Consider the following 17,500-nt stretch of genomic DNA (forward strand, 5'->3'; position numbering starts at 1 on the left):
CTGTGTTCACATCTCTCTCTCTCTCTGTGTTCACATCTCTCTCTCTCTCTCTGTGTTCACATCTCTCTCTCTCTCTCTGTGTTCACATCTCTCTCTCTCTCTCTCTGTGTTCACATCTCTCTCTCTCTCTGTGTTCACATCTCTCTCTCTCTCTCTCTGTGTTCACATCTCTCTCTCTCTTCTGTGTTCACATCTCTCTCTCTCTCTCTGTGTTCACATCTCTCTCTCTCTCTCTGTGTTCATCTCATCTCTCTCTCTCTCTGTGTTCACATCTCTCTCTCTGTGTTCACATCTCTCTCTCTTCACATCTCACTCTCTCTCTCTGTGTTCACATCTCTCTCTCTCTCTGTGTTCACATCTCTCTCTCTCTCTCTCTCTCTGTGTTCACATCTCTCTCTCTGTGTTCATCTCTCTCTCTCTTCACATCTCTCTCTCTCTCTGTGTTCACATCTCTCTCTCTCTCTCTCTCTGTTCACATCTCTCTCTCTCTCTCTCTCTCTGTGTTCATCTCTCTCTCTCTCTCTCTCTCTGTGTTCACATCTCTCTCTCTCTCTCTGTGTTCACATCTCTCTCTCTCTCTCTGTGTTCACATCTCTCTCTCTCTCTCTGTGTTCACATCTCTCTCTCTCTCTCTGTGTTCACATCTCTCTCTCTCTCTCTGTGTTCACATCTCTCTCTCTCTCTCTGTGTTCACATCTCTCTCTCTCTCTCTGTGTTCACATCTCTCTCTCTCTGTGTTCACTCTCTCTCTCTCTCTCTCTGTGTTCACATCTCTCTCTCTCTCTCTGTGTTCACATCTCTCTCTCTCTCTCTCTGTGTTCACTCTCTCTCTCTCTCTGTGTTCACATCTCTCTCTCTCTCTCTGTGTTCACATCTCTCTCTCTCTCTGTGTTCACATCTCTCTCTCTCTCTGTGTTCACATCTCTCTCTCTCTCTCTGTGTTCACATCTCTCTCTCTCTCTCTGTGTTCACATCTCTCTCTCTCTCTGTGTTCACATCTCTCTCTCTCTCTGTGTTCACATCTCTCTCTCTCTCTCTGTGTTCACATCTCTCTCTCTCTCTCTCTCTGTGTTCACATCTCTCTCTCTCTCTGTGTTCACATCTCTCTCTCTGTGTTCACATCTCTCTCTCTCTGTGTTCACATCTCTCTCTCTCTCTGTGTTCACATCTCTCTCTCTCTCTGTGTTCATCTCTCTCTCTCTCTCTGTGTTCACATCTCTCTCTCTCTCTCTGTGTTCACATCTCTCTCTCTCTCTGTGTTCACATCTCTCTCTCTCTCTCTGTGTTCACATCTCTCTCTCTCTCTCTCTGTGTTCACTCTCTCTCTCTCTCTCTCTCTCTCTCTGTGTTCACATCTCTCTCTCTCTCTCTCTCTCTCTCTGTGTTCACATCTCTCTCTCTCTGTGTTCATCTCTCTCTCTCTCTCTCTGTGTTCACATCTCTCTCTCTCTCTCTGTGTTCACATCTCTCTCTCTCTGTGTTCACATCTCTCTCTCTCTCTCTCTCTCTCTGTGTTCACATCTCTCTCTCTCTCTCTGTGTTCACATCTCTCTCTCTCTCTCTCTGTGTTCACATCTCTCTCTCTCTCTCTGTGTTCACATCTCTCTCTCTCTCTCTCTGTGTTCACATCTCTCTCTCTCTCTCTGTGTTCACATCTCTCTCTCTCTCTCTCTCTCTGTGTTCACATCTCTCTCTCTCTGTGTTCACATCTCTCTCTCTCTCTGTGTTCACATCTCTCTCTCTCTCTCTGTGTTCACATCTCTCTCTCTCTCTCTCTGTGTTCTCTCTGTGTTCACATCTCTCTCTCTCTCTCTGTGTTCACATCTCTCTCTCTCTCTCTCTCTCTCTCTCTCTGTGTTCACATCTCTCTCTCTCTGTGTTCACATCTCTCTCTCTCTCTCTGTGTTCACATCTCTCTCTCTCTGTGTTCTCTCTCTCTGTGTTCACATCTCTCTCTCTCTCTCTGTGTTCACATCTCTCTCTCTCTCTCTCTCTCTCTGTGTTCACATCTCTCTCTCTCTCTCTCTGTGTTCACATCTCTCTCTCTCTCTCTGTGTTCACATCTCTCTCTCTCTCTGTGTTCACATCTCTCTCTCTCTCTCTGTGTTCACATCTCTCTCTCTCTCTCTCTGTGTTCACATCTCTCTCTCTCTCTCTGTGTTCACATCTCTCTCTCTCTCTGTGTTCACATCTCTCTCTCTCTGTGTTCACATCTCTCTCTCTCTCTCTGTGTTCACATCTCTCTCTCTCTCTCTGTGTTCATCTCTCTCTCTCTCTCTGTGTTCACATCTCTCTCTCTCTGTGTTCACATCTCTCTCTCTCTCTGTGTTCACATCTCTCTCTCTGTGTTCATCTCTCTCTCTCTCTCTCTGTGTTCACATCTCTCTCTCTCTCTCTCTGTGTTCACATCTCTCTCTCTCTCTCTCTCTCTCTGTGTTCACATCTCTCTCTCTCTCTCTCTCTCTGTGTTCACATCTCTCTCTCTGTGTTCACATCTCTCTCTCTCTCTCTGTGTTCACATCTCTCTCTCTCTCTGTGTTCACATCTCTCTCTCTCTCTCTCTGTGTTCACATCTCTCTCTCTCTCTCTCTCTCTCTGTGTTCACATCTCTCTCTCTCTCTCTGTGTTCACATCTCTCTCTCTCTCTCTGTGTTCACATCTCTCTCTCTCTCTCTGTGTTCACATCTCTCTCTCTCTCTCTCTGTGTTCACATCTCTCTCTCTCTCTCTCTCTCTCTGTGTTCACATCTCTCTCTCTCTCTCTGTGTTCACATCTCTCTCTCTCTCTGTGTTCACATCTCTCTCTCTCTCTCTGTGTTCACATCTCTCTCTCTCTCTGTGTTCACATCTCTCTCTCTCTCTCTGTGTTCACATCTCTCTCTCTCTCTGTGTTCACATCTCTCTCTCTCTCTCTGTGTTCACATCTCTCTCTCTCTGTGTTCACATCTGTTCTCTCTCTCTGTGTTCACATCTCTCTCTCTCTCTCTGTGTTCATCTCTCTCTCTCTCTGTGTTCACATCTCTCTCTCTCTCTCTCTGTGTTCACATCTCTCTCTCTCTCTGTGTTCACATCTCTCTCTCTTCACATCTCTCTCTCTCTCTCTGTGTTCACATCTCTCTCTCTCTCTCTGTGTTCACATCTCTCTCTCTCTCTCTCTCTCTCTGTGTTCACATCTCTCTCTCTCTCTGTGTTCACATCTCTCTCTCTCTCTCTCTGTGTTCACATCTCTCTCTCTCTCTGTGTGTGTTCACATCTCTCTCTCTCTCTCTGTGTTCACATCTCTCTCTCTCTCTCTGTGTTCACATCTCTCTCTCTCTCTGTGTTCACATCTCTCTCTCTCTCTCTGTGTTCACATCTCTCTCTCTCTCTGTGTCTCTCTCTCTCTCTCTCTCTGTGTTCACTCTCTCTCTCTCTCTCTGTGTTCACATCTCTCTCTCTCTCTCTGTGTTCACATCTCTCTCTCTCTCTCTCTTCATCTCTCTCTCTCTCTCTCTGTGTTCACATCTCTCTCTCTCTCTCTCTGTGTTCACATCTCTCTCTCTCTCTCTCTGTGTTCATCTCTCTCTCTCTGTGTTCACATCTCTCTCTCTCTTCACATCTCTCTCTCTCTCTCTGTGTTCACATCTCTCTCTCTCTCTCTGTGTTCACATCTCTCTCTCTCTCTCTCTCTCTGTGTTCACATCTCTCTCTCTCTGTGTTCACATCTCTCTCTCTCTTCACATCTCTCTCTCTCTCTCTGTGTTCACATCTCTCTCTCTCTGTGTTCACATCTCTCTCTCTCTCTCTCTCTCTCTGTGTTCACATCTCTCTCTCTCTCTCTCTGTCTTCACATCTCTCTCTCTCTCTCTGTGTTCACATCTCTCTCTCTCTCTCTCTCTGTGTTCACATCTCTCTCTCTCTCTCTCTGTGTTCATCTCTCTCTCTCTCTCTGTGTTCACATCTCTCTCTCTCTCTGTGTTCACATCTCTCTCTCTCTCTCTGTCTTCACATCTCTCTCTCTCTCTGTGTTCACATCTCTCTCTCTCTCTCTGTGTTCACATCTCTCTCTCTCTCTCTGTGTTCACATCTCTCTCTCTCTCTCTCTGTGTTCACATCTCTCTCTCTCTCTGTGTTCACATCTCTCTCTCTCTCTCTGTGTTCACATCTCTCTCTCTCTCTCTGTGTTCACATCTCTCTCTCTCTCTCTGTGTTCACATCTCTCTCTCTCTCTGTGTTCATCTCTCTCTCTCTCTCTCTGTGTTCACATCTCTCTCTCTCTCTCTGTGTTCACATCTCTCTCTCTCTCTGTGTTCACATCTCTCTCTCTCTCTGTGTTCACATCTCTCTCTCTCTCTCTGTGTTCACATCTCTCTCTCTCTCTCTGTGTTCACATCTCTCTCTCTCTCTCTCTCTGTGTTCACATCTCTCTCTCTCTCTCTCTGTGTTCACATCTCTCTCTCTCTCTGTGTTCACATCTCTCTCTCTCTGTGTTCATCTCTCTCTCTCTCTCTGTGTTCACATCTCTCTCTCTCTCTGTGTTCACATCTCTCTCTCTCTCTCTGTGTTCACATCTCTCTCTCTGTGTTCACATCTCTCTCTCTCTCTGTGTTCACATCTCTCTCTCTCTGTGTTCACATCTCTCTCTCTCTCTCTCTGTGTTCACATCTCTCTCTCTCTCTCTCTCTCTGTGTTCATCTCTCTCTCTCTCTCTCTCTCTCTCTGTGTTCACATCTCTCTCTGTGTTCACATCTCTCTCTCTCTCTCTGTGTTCATCTCTCTCATCTCTCTCTCTGTGTTCACATCTCTCTCTCTCTCTGTGTTCACATCTCTCTCTCTCTCTCTCTCTGTGTTCACATCTCTCTCTCTCTCTCTGTGTTCACATCTCTCTCTCTCTCTGTGTTCACATCTCTCTCTCTCTCTCTGTGTTCACATCTCTCTCTCTCTCTGTGTTCACATCTCTCTCTCTCTCTGTGTTCACATCTCTCTCTCTCTCTCTGTGTTCACATCTCTCTCTCTCTCTCTGTGTTCACATCTCTCTCTCTCTCTCTCTGTGTTCATCTCTCTCTCTCTCTCTCTGTGTTCACATCTCTCTCTCTCTCTCTGTGTTCACATCTCTCTCTCTCTCTCTGTGTTCATCTCTCTCTCTCTGTGTTCACATCTCTCTCTCTCTCTGTGTTCACATCTCTCTCTCTCTGTGTTCACATCTCTCTCTCTCTCTCTGTGTTCACATCTCTCTCTCTCTCTCTGTGTTCACATCTCTCTCTCTCTCTCTCTCTCTCTCTCTGTGTTCATCTCTCTCTCTCTCTCTCTCTCTCTCTGTGTTCACATCTCTCTCTCTCTGTGTTCACATCTCTCTCTCTCTCTCTCTGTTCACATCTCTCTCTCTCTCTCTGTGTTCACATCTCTCTCTCTCTCTCTGTGTTCACATCTCTCTCTCTCTCTCTCTCTCTCTGTGTTCACATCTCTCTCTCTCTCTCTCTCTGTGTTCACATCTCTCTCTCTCTCTCTGTGTTCACATCTCTCTCTCTCTCTCTGTGTTCACATCTCTCTCTCTCTCTCTGTGTTCACATCTCTCTCTCTCTCTCTCTGTGTTCACATCTCTCTCTCTCTCTCTCTGTGTTCACATCTCTCTCTCTCTCTCTGTGTTCACATCTCTCTCTCTCTCTCTCTGTGTTCACATCTCTCTCTCTCTCTGTGTTCACATCTCTCTCTCTCTCTCTGTGTTCACATCTCTCTCTCTCTCTCTGTGTTCACATCTCTCTCTCTCTCTCTGTGTTCACATCTCTCTCTCTCTCTCTGTGTTCATCATCTCTCTCTCTCTGTGTTCACATCTCTCTCTCTCTGTTCTCTCTCTCTCTCTGTGTTCACATCTCTCTCTCTCTCTCTGTGTTCACATCTCTCTCTCTCTCTCTGTGTTCACATGTCTCTCTCTCTCTCTGTGTTCACATCTCTCTCTCTTCACATGTTCTCTCTCTCTCTCTGTGTTCACATCTCTCTCTCTCTGTGTTCACATCTCTCTCTCTCTCTCTCTCTCTCTGTGTTCACATCTCTCTCTCTCTCTCTCTCTGTGTTCACATCTCTCTCTCTCTCTGTGTTCATCTCTCTCTCTCTCTCTCTGTGTTCACATCTCTCTCTCTCTCTCTCTGTGTTCACATCTCTCTCTCTCTCTGTGTTCACATCTCTCTCTCTCTCTCTGTGTTCACATCTCTCTCTCTCTCTGTGTTCATCTCTCTCTCTCTCTCTCTGTGTTCACATCTCTCTCTCTCTCTCTGTGTTCACATCTCTCTCTCTCTCTCTGTGTTCACATCTCTCTCTCTCTCTCTGTGTTCACATCTCTCTCTCTCTCTGTGTTCACATCTCTCTCTCTCTCTGTGTTCACATCTCCCTCTCTCTCTCTCTGTGTTCACATCTCTCTCTCTCTCTGTGTTCACTCTCTCTCTCTCTCTCTGTGTTCACATCTCTCTCTCTCTCTCTCTGTGTTCACTCTCTCTCTCTCTCTCTGTGTTCACATCTCTCTCTCTCTCTCTGTGTTCACATCTCTCTCTCTCTCTCTCTGTGTTCACATCTCTCTCTCTCTCTGTGTTCACATCTCTCTCTCTCTCTCTCTGTGTTCACATCTCTCTCTCTCTCTCTCTGTGTTCACATCTCTCTCTCTCTCTGTGTTCACATCTCTCTCTCTCTCTCTGTGTTCACATCTCTCTCTCTCTCTCTGTGTTCACATCTCTCTCTCTCTCTCTCTGTGTTCACATCTCTCTCTCTCTGTGTTCACATCTCTCTCTCTCTGTGTTCACATCTCTCTCTCTCTGTGTTCACATCTCTCTCTCTCTCTGTGTTCACATCTCTCTCTCTCTCTCTGTGTTCACATCTCTCTCTCTCTCTGTGTTCAAATCTCTCTCTGTGTTCACATCTCTCTCTCTCTCTCTGTGTTCACATCTCTCTCTCTCTGTGTTCACATCTCTCTCTCTCTCTGTGTTCACATCTCTCTCTCTCTCTCTGTGTTCACATCTCTCTCTCTCTCTGTGTTCACATCTCTCTCTCTCTGTGTTCACATCTCTCTCTCTCTGTGTTCACATCTCTCTCTCTCTCTGTGTTCACATCTCTCTCTCTCTCTCTCTGTGTTCACATCTCTCTCTCTCTCTGTGTTCAAATCTCTCTCTGTGTTCACATCTCTCTCTCTCTGTGTTCACATCTCTCTCTCTCTCTCTCTCTGTGTTCACATCTCTCTCTCTCTCTGTGTTCACATCTCTCTCTCTCTCTCTGTGTTCACATCTCTCTCTCTCTCTCTGTGTTCACATCTCTCTCTCTCTCTCTGTGTTCACATCTCTCTCTCTCTCTCTGTGTTCACATCTCTCTCTCTCTCTGTGTTCTCATCTCTCTCTCTCTCTGTGTTCATCATCTCTCTCTCTCTCTCTCTCTCTCTCTCTGTGTTCACATCTCTGTGTTCTCTCTCTCTCTCTCTGTGTTCACATCTCTCTCTCTCTCTCTCTGTGTTCACATCTCTCTCTCTCTCTCTCTGTGTTCACATCTCTCTCTCTCTCTGTGTTCACATCTCTCTCTCTCTGTGTTCACATCTCTCTCTCTCTCTCTCTGTGTTCACATCTCTCTCTCTCTCTCTCTGTGTTCACATCTCTCTCTCTCTCTCTCTGTGTTCACATCTCTCTCTCTCTGTGTTCACATCTCTCTCTCTCTCTCTCTGTGTTCACATCTCTCTCTCTCTCTCTCTCTCTCTCTCTCTCTGTGTTCACATCTCTCTCTCTCTCTCTCTCTCTCTGTGTTCACATCTCTCTCTCTCTCTCTGTGTTCATCTCATCTCTCTCTCTCTCTCTCTCTGTGTTCACATCTCTCTCTCTCTCTCTCTGTGTTCACATCTCTCTCTCTCTCTCTCTGTGTTCACTCTCTCTCTCTCTCTCTCTGTGTTCACATCTCTCTCTCTCTCTCTGTGTTCACATCTCTCTCTCTCTCTCTGTGTTCACATCTCTCTCTCTCTCTCTGTGTTCACATCTCTCTCTCTCTCTGTGTTCACATCTCTCTCTCTCTCTGTGTTCACATCTCTCTCTCTCTCTGTGTTCACATCTCTCTCTCTCTCTCTGTGTTCACATCTCTCTCTCTCTCTCTGTGTTCACATCTCTCTCTCTCTCTCTCTCTCTCTCTCTGTGTTCACATCTCTCTCTCTCTCTGTGTTCACATCTCTCTCTCTCTCTCTCTCTGTGTTCACATCTCTCTCTCTCTCTCTGTGTTCACATCTCTCTCTCTCTCTCTCTGTGTTCACATCTCTCTCTCTCTCTCTCTGTGTTCACATCTCTCTCTCTCTCTGTGTTCACATCTCTCTCTCTCTCTCTGTGTTCACATCTCTCTCTCTCTCTCTGTGTTCACATCTCTCTCTCTCTCTCTGTGTTCACATCTCTCTCTCTCTCTCTCTGTGTTCACATCTCTCTCTCTCTCTCTGTGTTCACATCTCTCTCTCTCTCTGTGTTCACATCTCTCTCTCTCTCTGTGTTCACATCTCTCTCTCTCTCTGTGTTCACATCTCTCTCTCTCTCTGTGTTCACATCTCTCTCTCTCTCTCTGTGTTCACATCTCTCTCTCTCTCTCTGTGTTCATCTCTCTGTCTCTCTCTCTCTCTCTCTCTCTGTGTTCACATCTCTCTCTCTCTCTCTCTGTGTTCTCTCTCTCTCTCTCTGTGTTCATCTCTCTCTCTCTGTGTTCACATCTCTCTCTCTCTCTCTCTGTTCACATCTCTCTCTCTCTCTCTCTGTGTTCACATCTCTCTCTCTCTCTCTGTGTTCACATCTCTCTCTCTCTCTCTCTCTCTCTCTGTGTTCACATCTCTCTCTCTCTCTCTGTGTTCACATCTCTCTCTCTCTCTCTGTGTTCATCATCTCTCTCTCTCTCTCTGTGTTCACATCTCTCTCTCTCTCTCTCTGTGTTCACATCTCTCTCTCTCTCTCTCTGTGTTCACATCTCTCACTCTCTCTCTCTCTGTGTTCACATCTCTCTCTCTCTCTGTGTTCACATCTCTCTCTCTCTCTGTGTTCACATCTCTCTCTCTCTCTCTGTGTTCACATCTCTCTCTCTCTCTCTGTGTTCACATCTCTCTCTCTCTCTGTGTTCACATCTCTCTCTCTCTCTCTGTGTTCACATCTCTCTCTCTCTCTCTCTCTCTCTCTCTGTGTTCACATCTCTCTCTCTCTCTCTGTGTTCACATCTCTCTCTCTCTCTCTCTCTGTGTTCACATCTCTCTCTCTCTGTGTTCACATCTCTCTCTCTCTTCTCTCTCTCTCTCTCTGTGTTCACATCTCTCTCTCTCTCTCTGTGTTCACATCTCTCTCTCTCTCTCTCTCTCTCTGTGTTCACATCTCTCTCTCTCTCTCTGTGTTCACATCTCTCTCTCTCTCTCTGTGTTCACATCTCTCTCTCTCTCTCTCTGTGTTCACATCTCTCTCTCTCTCTCTCTCTCTGTGTTCACATCTCTCTCTCTCTCTCTGTGTTCACATCTCTCTCTCTCTCTGTGTTCACATCTCTCTCTCTCTCTCTGTGTTCACATCTCTCTCTCTCTCTCTCTCTGTGTTCACATCTCTCTCTCTCTCTCTGTGTTCACATCTCTCTCTCTCTCTGTGTTCACATCTCTCTCTCTCTCTCTGTGTTCACATCTCTCTCTCTCTTCACATCTCTCTCTCTCTCTCTGTGTTCACATCTCTCTCTCTCTCTGTGTTCACATCTCTCTCTCTCTCTCTCTCTGTGTTCACATCTCTCTCTCTCTGTGTTCACATCTCTCTCTCTCTTCACATCTCTCTCTCTCTCTCTGTGTTCACATCTCTCTCTCTCTCTGTGTTCACATCTCTCTCTCTCTTCTCTCTCTCTCTCTCTCTGTGTTCATCATCTCTCTCTCTCTGTGTTCACATCTCTCTCTCTCTCTCTGTTCACATCTCTCTCTCTCTGTGTTCACATCTCTCTCTCTCTCTCTCTCTCTCTCTCTGTGTTCACATCTCTCTCTCTCTCTCTCTCTGTGTTCACATCTCTCTCTCTCTCTCTGTGTTCACATCTCTCTCTCTCTCTGTGTTCACATCTCTCTCTCTCTCTCTCTGTGTTCACATCTCTCTCTCTCTCTCTGTGTTCACATCTCTCTCTCTCTCTCTGTGTTCACATCTCTCTCTCTCTCTCTGTGTTCACATCTCTCTCTCTCTCTCTGTGTTCACATCTCTCTCTCTCTCTCTGTGTTCACATCTCTCTCTCTCTCTCTCTGTGTTCACATCTCTCTCTCTCTCTCTCTGTGTTCACATCTCTCTCTCTCTGTGTTCACATCTCTCTCTCTCTCTGTGTTCACATCTCTCTCTCTCTCTCTGTGTTCACATCTCTCTCTCTCTCTCTCTCTCTGTGTTCACATCTCTCTCTCTGTGTTCACATCTCTCTCTCTCTCTGTGTTCACATCTCTCTCTCTCTGTGTTCATCTCTCTCTCTGTGTTCACATCTCTCTCTCTCTCTCTGTGTTCACATCTCTCTCTCTCTCTCTGTGTTCACATCTCTCTCTCTCTCTCTGTGTTCACATCTCTCTCTCTCTCTCTGTGTTCACATCTCTCTCTCTCTCTCTGTGTTCACATCTCTCTCTCTCTCTCTGTGTTCACATCTCTCTCTCTCTCTCTGTGTTCACATCTCTCTCTCTCTCTCTGTGTTCACTCTCTCTCTCTCTGTGTTCACATCTCTCTCTCTCTCTCTCTCTGTGTTCACATCTCTCTCTCTCTCTCTGTGTTCACATCTCTCTCTCTCTCTGTGTTCACATCTCTCTCTCTCTCTCTGTGTTCACATCTCTCTCTCTCTCTGTGTTCACATCTCTCTCTCTCTGTGTTCACATCTCTCTCTCTCTCTGTGTTCACATCTCTCTCTCTCTGTGTTCACATCTCTCTCTCTCTCTGTGTTCACATCTCTCTCTCTCTGTGTTCACATCTCTCTCTCTGTGTTCACATCTCTCTCTCTCTGTGTTCACTCTCTCTCTGTGTTCACATCTCTCTCTCTCTCTCTCTGTGTTCACATCTCTCTCTCTCTGTGTTCACATCTCTCTCTCTCTCTGTGTTCACTCTCTCTCTCTCTCTCTGTGTTCACATCTCTCTCTCTCTCTCTCTCTGTGTTCACATCTCTCTCTCTCTGTGTTCACATCTCTCTCTCTCTCTGTGTTCACATCTCTCTCTCTCTCTCTCTCTCTCTCTCTCTCTCTCTCTCTGTGTTCACATCTCTCTCTCTCTCTCTGTGTTCACATCTCTCTCTCTCTCTCTGTGTTCACATCTCTCTCTCTCTCTCTGTGTTCACATCTCTCTCTCTCTGTGTTCACTGTGTTCTCTCTCTCTCTCTCTGTGTTCACATCTCTCTCTCTCTCTGTGTTCACATCTCTCTCTCTCTCTGTGTTCACATCTCTCTCTCTCTCTGTGTTCACATCTCTCTCTCTCTCTGTGTTCACATCTCTCTCTCTCTCTGTGTTCTCATCTCTCTCTCTCTCTCTGTGTTCACATCTCTCTCTCTCTGTGTTCACATCTCTCTCTCTCTCTGTGTTCACTCTCTCTCTCTCTCTCTCTGTGTTCACATCTCTCTCTCTCTCTCTGTGTTCATCTCTCTCTCTCTCTCTCTCTCTCTCTGTGTTCACATCTCTCTCTCTCTCTGTGTTCACTCTCTCTGTTCACACATCTCTCTCTCTCTCTGTGTTCACATCTCTCTCTCTCTCTCTGTGTTCACATCTCTCTCTCTCTCTGTGTTCACATCTCTCTCTCTCTGTGTTCACATCTCTCTCTCTCTCTCTGTGTTCACATCTCTCTCTCTCTCTGTGTTCACATCTCTCTCTCTGTGTTCACATCTCTCTCTCTCTCTGTGTTCACTCTCTCTCTCTCTCTGTGTTCATCTCTCTCTCTCTCTCTGTGTTCTCTCTCTCTCTGTGTTCACATCTCTCTCTCTCTCTCTGTGTTCACATCTCTCTCTCTCTCTCTGTGTTCACATCTCTCTCTCTGTGTTCACATCTCTCTCTGTGTTCAAACAAATAAAGGAGAAAAGTTATGTTGTATTGAAGTTCAACTAAACAGGTGTTCCACTGAAGGACAGACAACCTGATGATACCTGGAGACAAAGGCCTTTATGAGCTAATAGAACGCTGCTCTGAATGTTCTCAACAACAGCTGGAGACAAAGGCCTTTATGAGCTAATAGAACGCTGCTCTGAATGTTCTCAACAACAACAGCTGGAGACAAAGGCCTTTATGAGCTAATAGAACGCTGCTCTGAATGTTCTCAACAACAGCAGCTGGAGACAAAGGCCTTTATGAGCTAATAGAACACTGCTCTGAATGTTCTCAACAACAGCTGGAGACAAAGGCCTTTATGAGCTAATAGAACACTGCTCTGAATGTTCTCAACAACAGCAGGAGGAGACAAAGGCCTTTATGAGCTAATAGAACGCTGCTCTGAATGTTCTCAACAACAGCAGCAGGAGACAAAGGCCTTTATGAGCTAATAGAACGCTGCTCTGAATGTTCTCAACAACAGCAGGAGACAAAGGCCTTTATGAGCTAATAGAACGCTGCTCTGAATGTTCTCAACAACAGCAGCAGGAGACAAAGGCCTTTATGAGCTAATAGAACGCTGCTCTGAATGTTCTCAACAGCAGCTGGAGACAAAGGCCTTTATGAGCTAATAGAACGCTGCTCTGAATGTTCTCAACAACACAGCTGGAGACAAAGGCCTTTATGAGCTAATAGAACGCTGCTCTGAATGTTCTCAACAGCAGCTGGAGACAAAGGCCTTTATGAGCTAATAGAACGCTGCTCTGAATGTTCTCAACAACAGCAGCTGGAGACAAAGGCCTTTATGAGCTAATAGAACGCTGCTCTGAATGTTCTCAACAACAGCAGCTGGAGACAAAGGCCTTTATGAGCTAATAGAACGCTGCTCTGAATGTTCTCAACAACAGCAGCTGGAGACAAAGGCCTTTATGAGCTAATAGAACGCTGCTCTGAATGTTCTCAACAACAGCAGCTGGAGACAAAGGCCTTTATGAGCTAATAGAACGCTGCTCTGAATGTTCTCAACAACAGCTGGAGACAAAGGCCTTTATGAGCTAATAGAACGCTGCTCTGAATGTTCTCAACAACAGCGAGACTGCCTTTTGCTAATAGAACGCTGCTCTGAGATGGACTGACAGACAGCTGGAGACAAAGGCCTTTATGATAATAAAGCTGCTCTGAATGTTCTCAACAACAGCTTGAGCTAATAGAACGCTGCTCTGAATGTTCTCAACAGCCTGGAGACAAAGGTTGAGCTAATAGAACGCTGCTCTGAATGTTCTCAACAACAGCAGCAGGAGACAAAGGCCTTTATGAGCTAATAGAACGCTGCTCTGAATGTTCTCAACAACAGCAGGAGACAAAGGCCTTTATGAGCTAATAGAACGCTGCTCTGAATGTTCTCAACAACAGAGCTGGAGACAAAGAACACCTGTAGCCAGGTGTGTGTGTGTGTGTGTGTGTGTGAGAAAGCAGACCACCAGTGGTAGGTAGGCAGAACACCTGTAGCCAGGTGTGTGTGTGTGTGTGTGTGAGAAAGCAGACCACCAGTGGTAGGTAGGCAGAACACCTGTAGCCAGTAGGTGTCGGCTGAGGCACCAAGTCGGTTGTCGCTTTCCAAATGGCACCCTATTCCCTATGCAGTGCACTACTTTAGACCAGAGCCCATAGGCAACCCCATAGGGCTCTGGTCAAAGGTGGTGCACTATGAAGGGAACAGCGTGCAGTGTGAGACGTTGCCATAGTCACACACTGAGGCGTTGCCATAGTCACACACTGAGGCGTTGCCATAGTCACACACTGAGGCGTTCCATAGTCACACACTGAGGCAAAGTCTGTTAGACCTTCTGTTCGAGGAATCTCAAATACTGTACTTTCTTATAGGCACAGATCTAGGATCAGCTCAACTGGCCCCAATCCTATCCCTAACCATTAGAGAGGAAACACAGAACTGGTCTTGGATCAGTGTGTAAAGGGGAAGCTCCTCAGGCTGTCTAGTGATCGTCTCCTGCACCCTGCTGGTCAGGAGGGGGACTGACAGTTATACAGATTGTAACAGGGCCTGGTAAACTACACACTTCTTCCTCCGTCTCCTGGTACTTCAGTAGCCTGGTCCCAGATCAGTTCTTCCCTCTCCTTGGGACAATATAGATTAGAACTAGTACTTCAGTAGCCTGGTCCCAGATCAGTTCTTCCCTCTCCTTGGGACAATTTGGATTAGAACTAGTACTTCAGTAGCCTGGTCCCAGATCAGTTCTTCCCTCTCCTTGGGACAATTTGGATTAGAACTAGTACTTCCGTAGCCTGGTCCCAGATCAGTTCTTCCCTCTCCTTGGGACAATTTGGATTAGAACTAGAACTTCAGTAGCCTGGTCCCAGATCAGTTTGTGCTCTTGCCAACTCCATAGGAGGTCATTGTCAAGACAAATTGTTTGGCATGGCGATGAGTCACCGTGATAACAAACAGACTGGCTAGTTTTTGAGAGCTGACTAGTTGAGTGTCAGCTGAACTAATTTCCCATCTGACAGAGAGCTCAATAACAACCTATGGACTCCTATGGGTTTGAGATACACAGATGGAGAGAAATGATGAAACATTATCTAACCACCACCAACTGCAATGTCTGATTCACTTTTCACTCAGTCACTCTCACAGTCAGTCACTCTCACAGGTAAGTATGTGTAATGATTGGTGCATGGCAGGAGTCATTGAGTCAGTTGGAGACAGACACCACAAAACCCCCAACTCAGTCAGTCACTCTGTCATAGATGAGGGGTAGCATAATTCTGGTAACTTTCCCCAAAATTCCCAGACATCCCAATTGGAATATTCCTTGAATCTAGAAGGAATGATCGGGAAATCCAGGAATTTTCCAACCGGGATTTCTTGAAAACCTGGGAATTGTGGGAAAGTTACCGTAATTTTGTAACTCCGATAATCAAGGAATCCCAACATCCACAAACAGACAGATGGTTGTAAATCAGCGGAGCTGAACACAGAGCATCTGTGGGGCAAACAAACGCAATGCAACAGAAAACTACACAGGCAGCATGCAAAGCATGTGTGTAAGACTGGCTTCTCATTGGCCCAGAACGCAATAGTCCCTTCCCACAGGGAAGAGGAAAAGCCAATCATTGGTAGCAGTGGCTGTCAGTCTTGTCGTCTCAGTACACTGCTTGGAGTAGGGCCATGTTTTTCTCCAGCCATTCAGTCAGTCGGGGTAAATTAAATCCAGTCAGCACAGCAAAACCCAGCAAACACCACAACCGAAAACAAACAAAAATAACTATTCATAACAAACCAAAGCATCAGAGAAGTTAAAGAAGCCAAAACGGGGTTAACAGGAAAACATTGACAGGAATCTAGATGTTTTCCAAAGCACAAACTTCATGCAACAAAATCACTCAAATGTAAAAAAAAAAAGTTAAAAGATGCCGATTGCAGCCCAGAACCACTCAACACATCCTCCTCCAGCATGCCACCGCCACCCAACCCAGGTTTCCCTGGCAACCGCCCACCGGTCCTTATGACGACGCTCCCCCCCCAAGCCCCACCCCCCAACGGAAGCAAGAAAAGTTATTTTCTGGGTTTTATTTCCTGGTTACCCAGAGTGCTCTCTACCTGCGCACCGCGTGCTCGGAGACGCTGATGCTTCGGGAGCGGAAGGCCGACAGATCTCTCAGCTCTTTAACGGGAGAGCCGGTACTCGCCGCTACGCCCGCTGCCATTGACGCCTGCTGCTGCTGGTGGGCCTTCGCCATTTTGGCTGCCCGTAGGCTGGGACCATGGCAACGTGGCAGGAGTGGAGGGTGGAAGGTGTGGGGGGTAGGGGGCAGGTTGGTGTGTGTGAGATAGGGGGTGGGATTGTGTGTTGGAAAGAGGGACAGAGTAGGGGTGGGCGAGGGAGGTGAGGGGGGAGAGAGGTAACGGCCAACAGGAAACGGAAATCAGGATATGTCACCCGTCACGTCAGAAACGGCCCCGAACGACCACCAGGTGACCGACGGAGACACGGGCAAAGGGGTGGGGCATGAAGGTCAAAGGGTCAGAGGGCGAAGGTCAGGGGGATGAGCAAAGAGAGTGTGCCAATAGCAATGGAGGGATCCAGGGTGTCACCGACCCCACCCCGAAACCACACCCACAACGCAGCACCCAGTCAGAGGAGGGGATGGGGGGGTCAAATCAACCGAAGAGTAAACAAAAACAAACAAAAACAAGTTGAGAAAATTAACAGCAGTAAACACTATGAACAAACAGGAACAGAAATATCAGAAAGGAAGGAACAACTATAGAGCAACAGGGAGATAAACAGCATCAGCTTTTCCACAACAAACACAAACTACTCCTGAAAGAAAAGGAGACGGCGTCACATTGAGCAGCAAGAGGAGAAGCCGACGTTGCCATGACTCCGGAAGCATCCCAAAATGGCAACCTATTCCCTCTACAGTGCACCACCCTATGGGTCTAAAGTAGTGCACTGTAAAGGGAATAGGTTGCCATTTGGGACACAGAGATCTGTTATAGGAGGATGGACTCCGAGCAGGAGGGATTCAAATCAACACAACTGAAACAACCAACTGAAGAGATCGGCGCGGCCTGAGGAGGGTTAATATAAACCAATGAACACAACAAGGGGGAAGGAAGAGGTTAAAGGTTAAAAACAAAAATCAACAACAAATGACAGAACCAACTGAGAGGAATGTGTTGGATGAAGCAGGTGTCGGAGGAGAGCACGGCTGATCTAAAACCACAAGAACCAATAAATCACGAACACGTGATCTACTGTCTAACTACAAACGGAGGTCTCATATACTACGACACATTGTCCATCTAAGTCTAAGACATAGTTGGATTCTGTAACCACTAGAGAGGACAAATTACAGGAGAAACCACGTTTAATGTGAGAATACTCTAATGAGGCCCTCACTGCTTTGTTTCATTTAAAACGTTCATTACTATATAAAAGCTGAAAAGAGCCCCTGGTACAATGATCAGGTTAATATTATACAGCTGTCTGAGATGTGTTTTTACACCTGACATGCATCTCTCCAACTCCTACAGAGGTACAGTAGATAGAGTGAGTATACATAGGAGCAGGACAGGGTCAGGGGGTCTGGGACGGAGGGGGTCAGTACAAGGTCAGGGGTCTGGGACGGAGGGGCTCAGTACAGGGTTAGGGGTCTGGGACGGAGGGGTCAGTCAGGGTTAGGGGGTCTGGGCCGGAGGGGGTCAGGGTTAGGGGTCTGGGACGGTGGGGGTCAGTACAGGGTTAGGGGTCTGGGACGGAGGGGCTCAGTACAGGGTTAGGGGTCTGGGACGGAGGGGGTCAGTACAGGGTTAGGGGTCTGGGCCGGAGGGGGTCAGTAAGGGTTAGGGGTCTGGGACGGTGGGAGGGGGTCAGTACAGGGTTAGGGGTCTTACGGACGGAGGGGGTCAGTAAGGGTTAGGGGGTCTGGGACGGAGGGGGTCAGTACAGGGTTAGGG

General features: G+C 46.8%; 1 protein-coding gene across 1 annotated transcript in view; it reads right to left on the bottom strand.

Annotated features, from left to right (window-relative positions):
• Positions 1-15,603: 15,603 nt before the first annotated feature.
• Positions 15,604-17,500, bottom strand: part of LOC121844150 (tuberin-like) — a 75,235-nt gene continuing 73,338 nt past the window's right edge. Inside the window, 1 exon segment of the mRNA XM_042314071.1 lies at positions 15,604-15,793. Coding sequence (XP_042170005.1) covers positions 15,634-15,793 — 160 coding nt within the window. The 3' untranslated portion in view covers positions 15,604-15,633.

Source organism: Oncorhynchus tshawytscha, unplaced genomic scaffold (assembly GCF_018296145.1).
Source record: "Oncorhynchus tshawytscha isolate Ot180627B unplaced genomic scaffold, Otsh_v2.0 Un_contig_2545_pilon_pilon, whole genome shotgun sequence".
Lineage (NCBI taxonomy): Eukaryota > Metazoa > Chordata > Actinopteri > Salmoniformes > Salmonidae > Oncorhynchus > Oncorhynchus tshawytscha.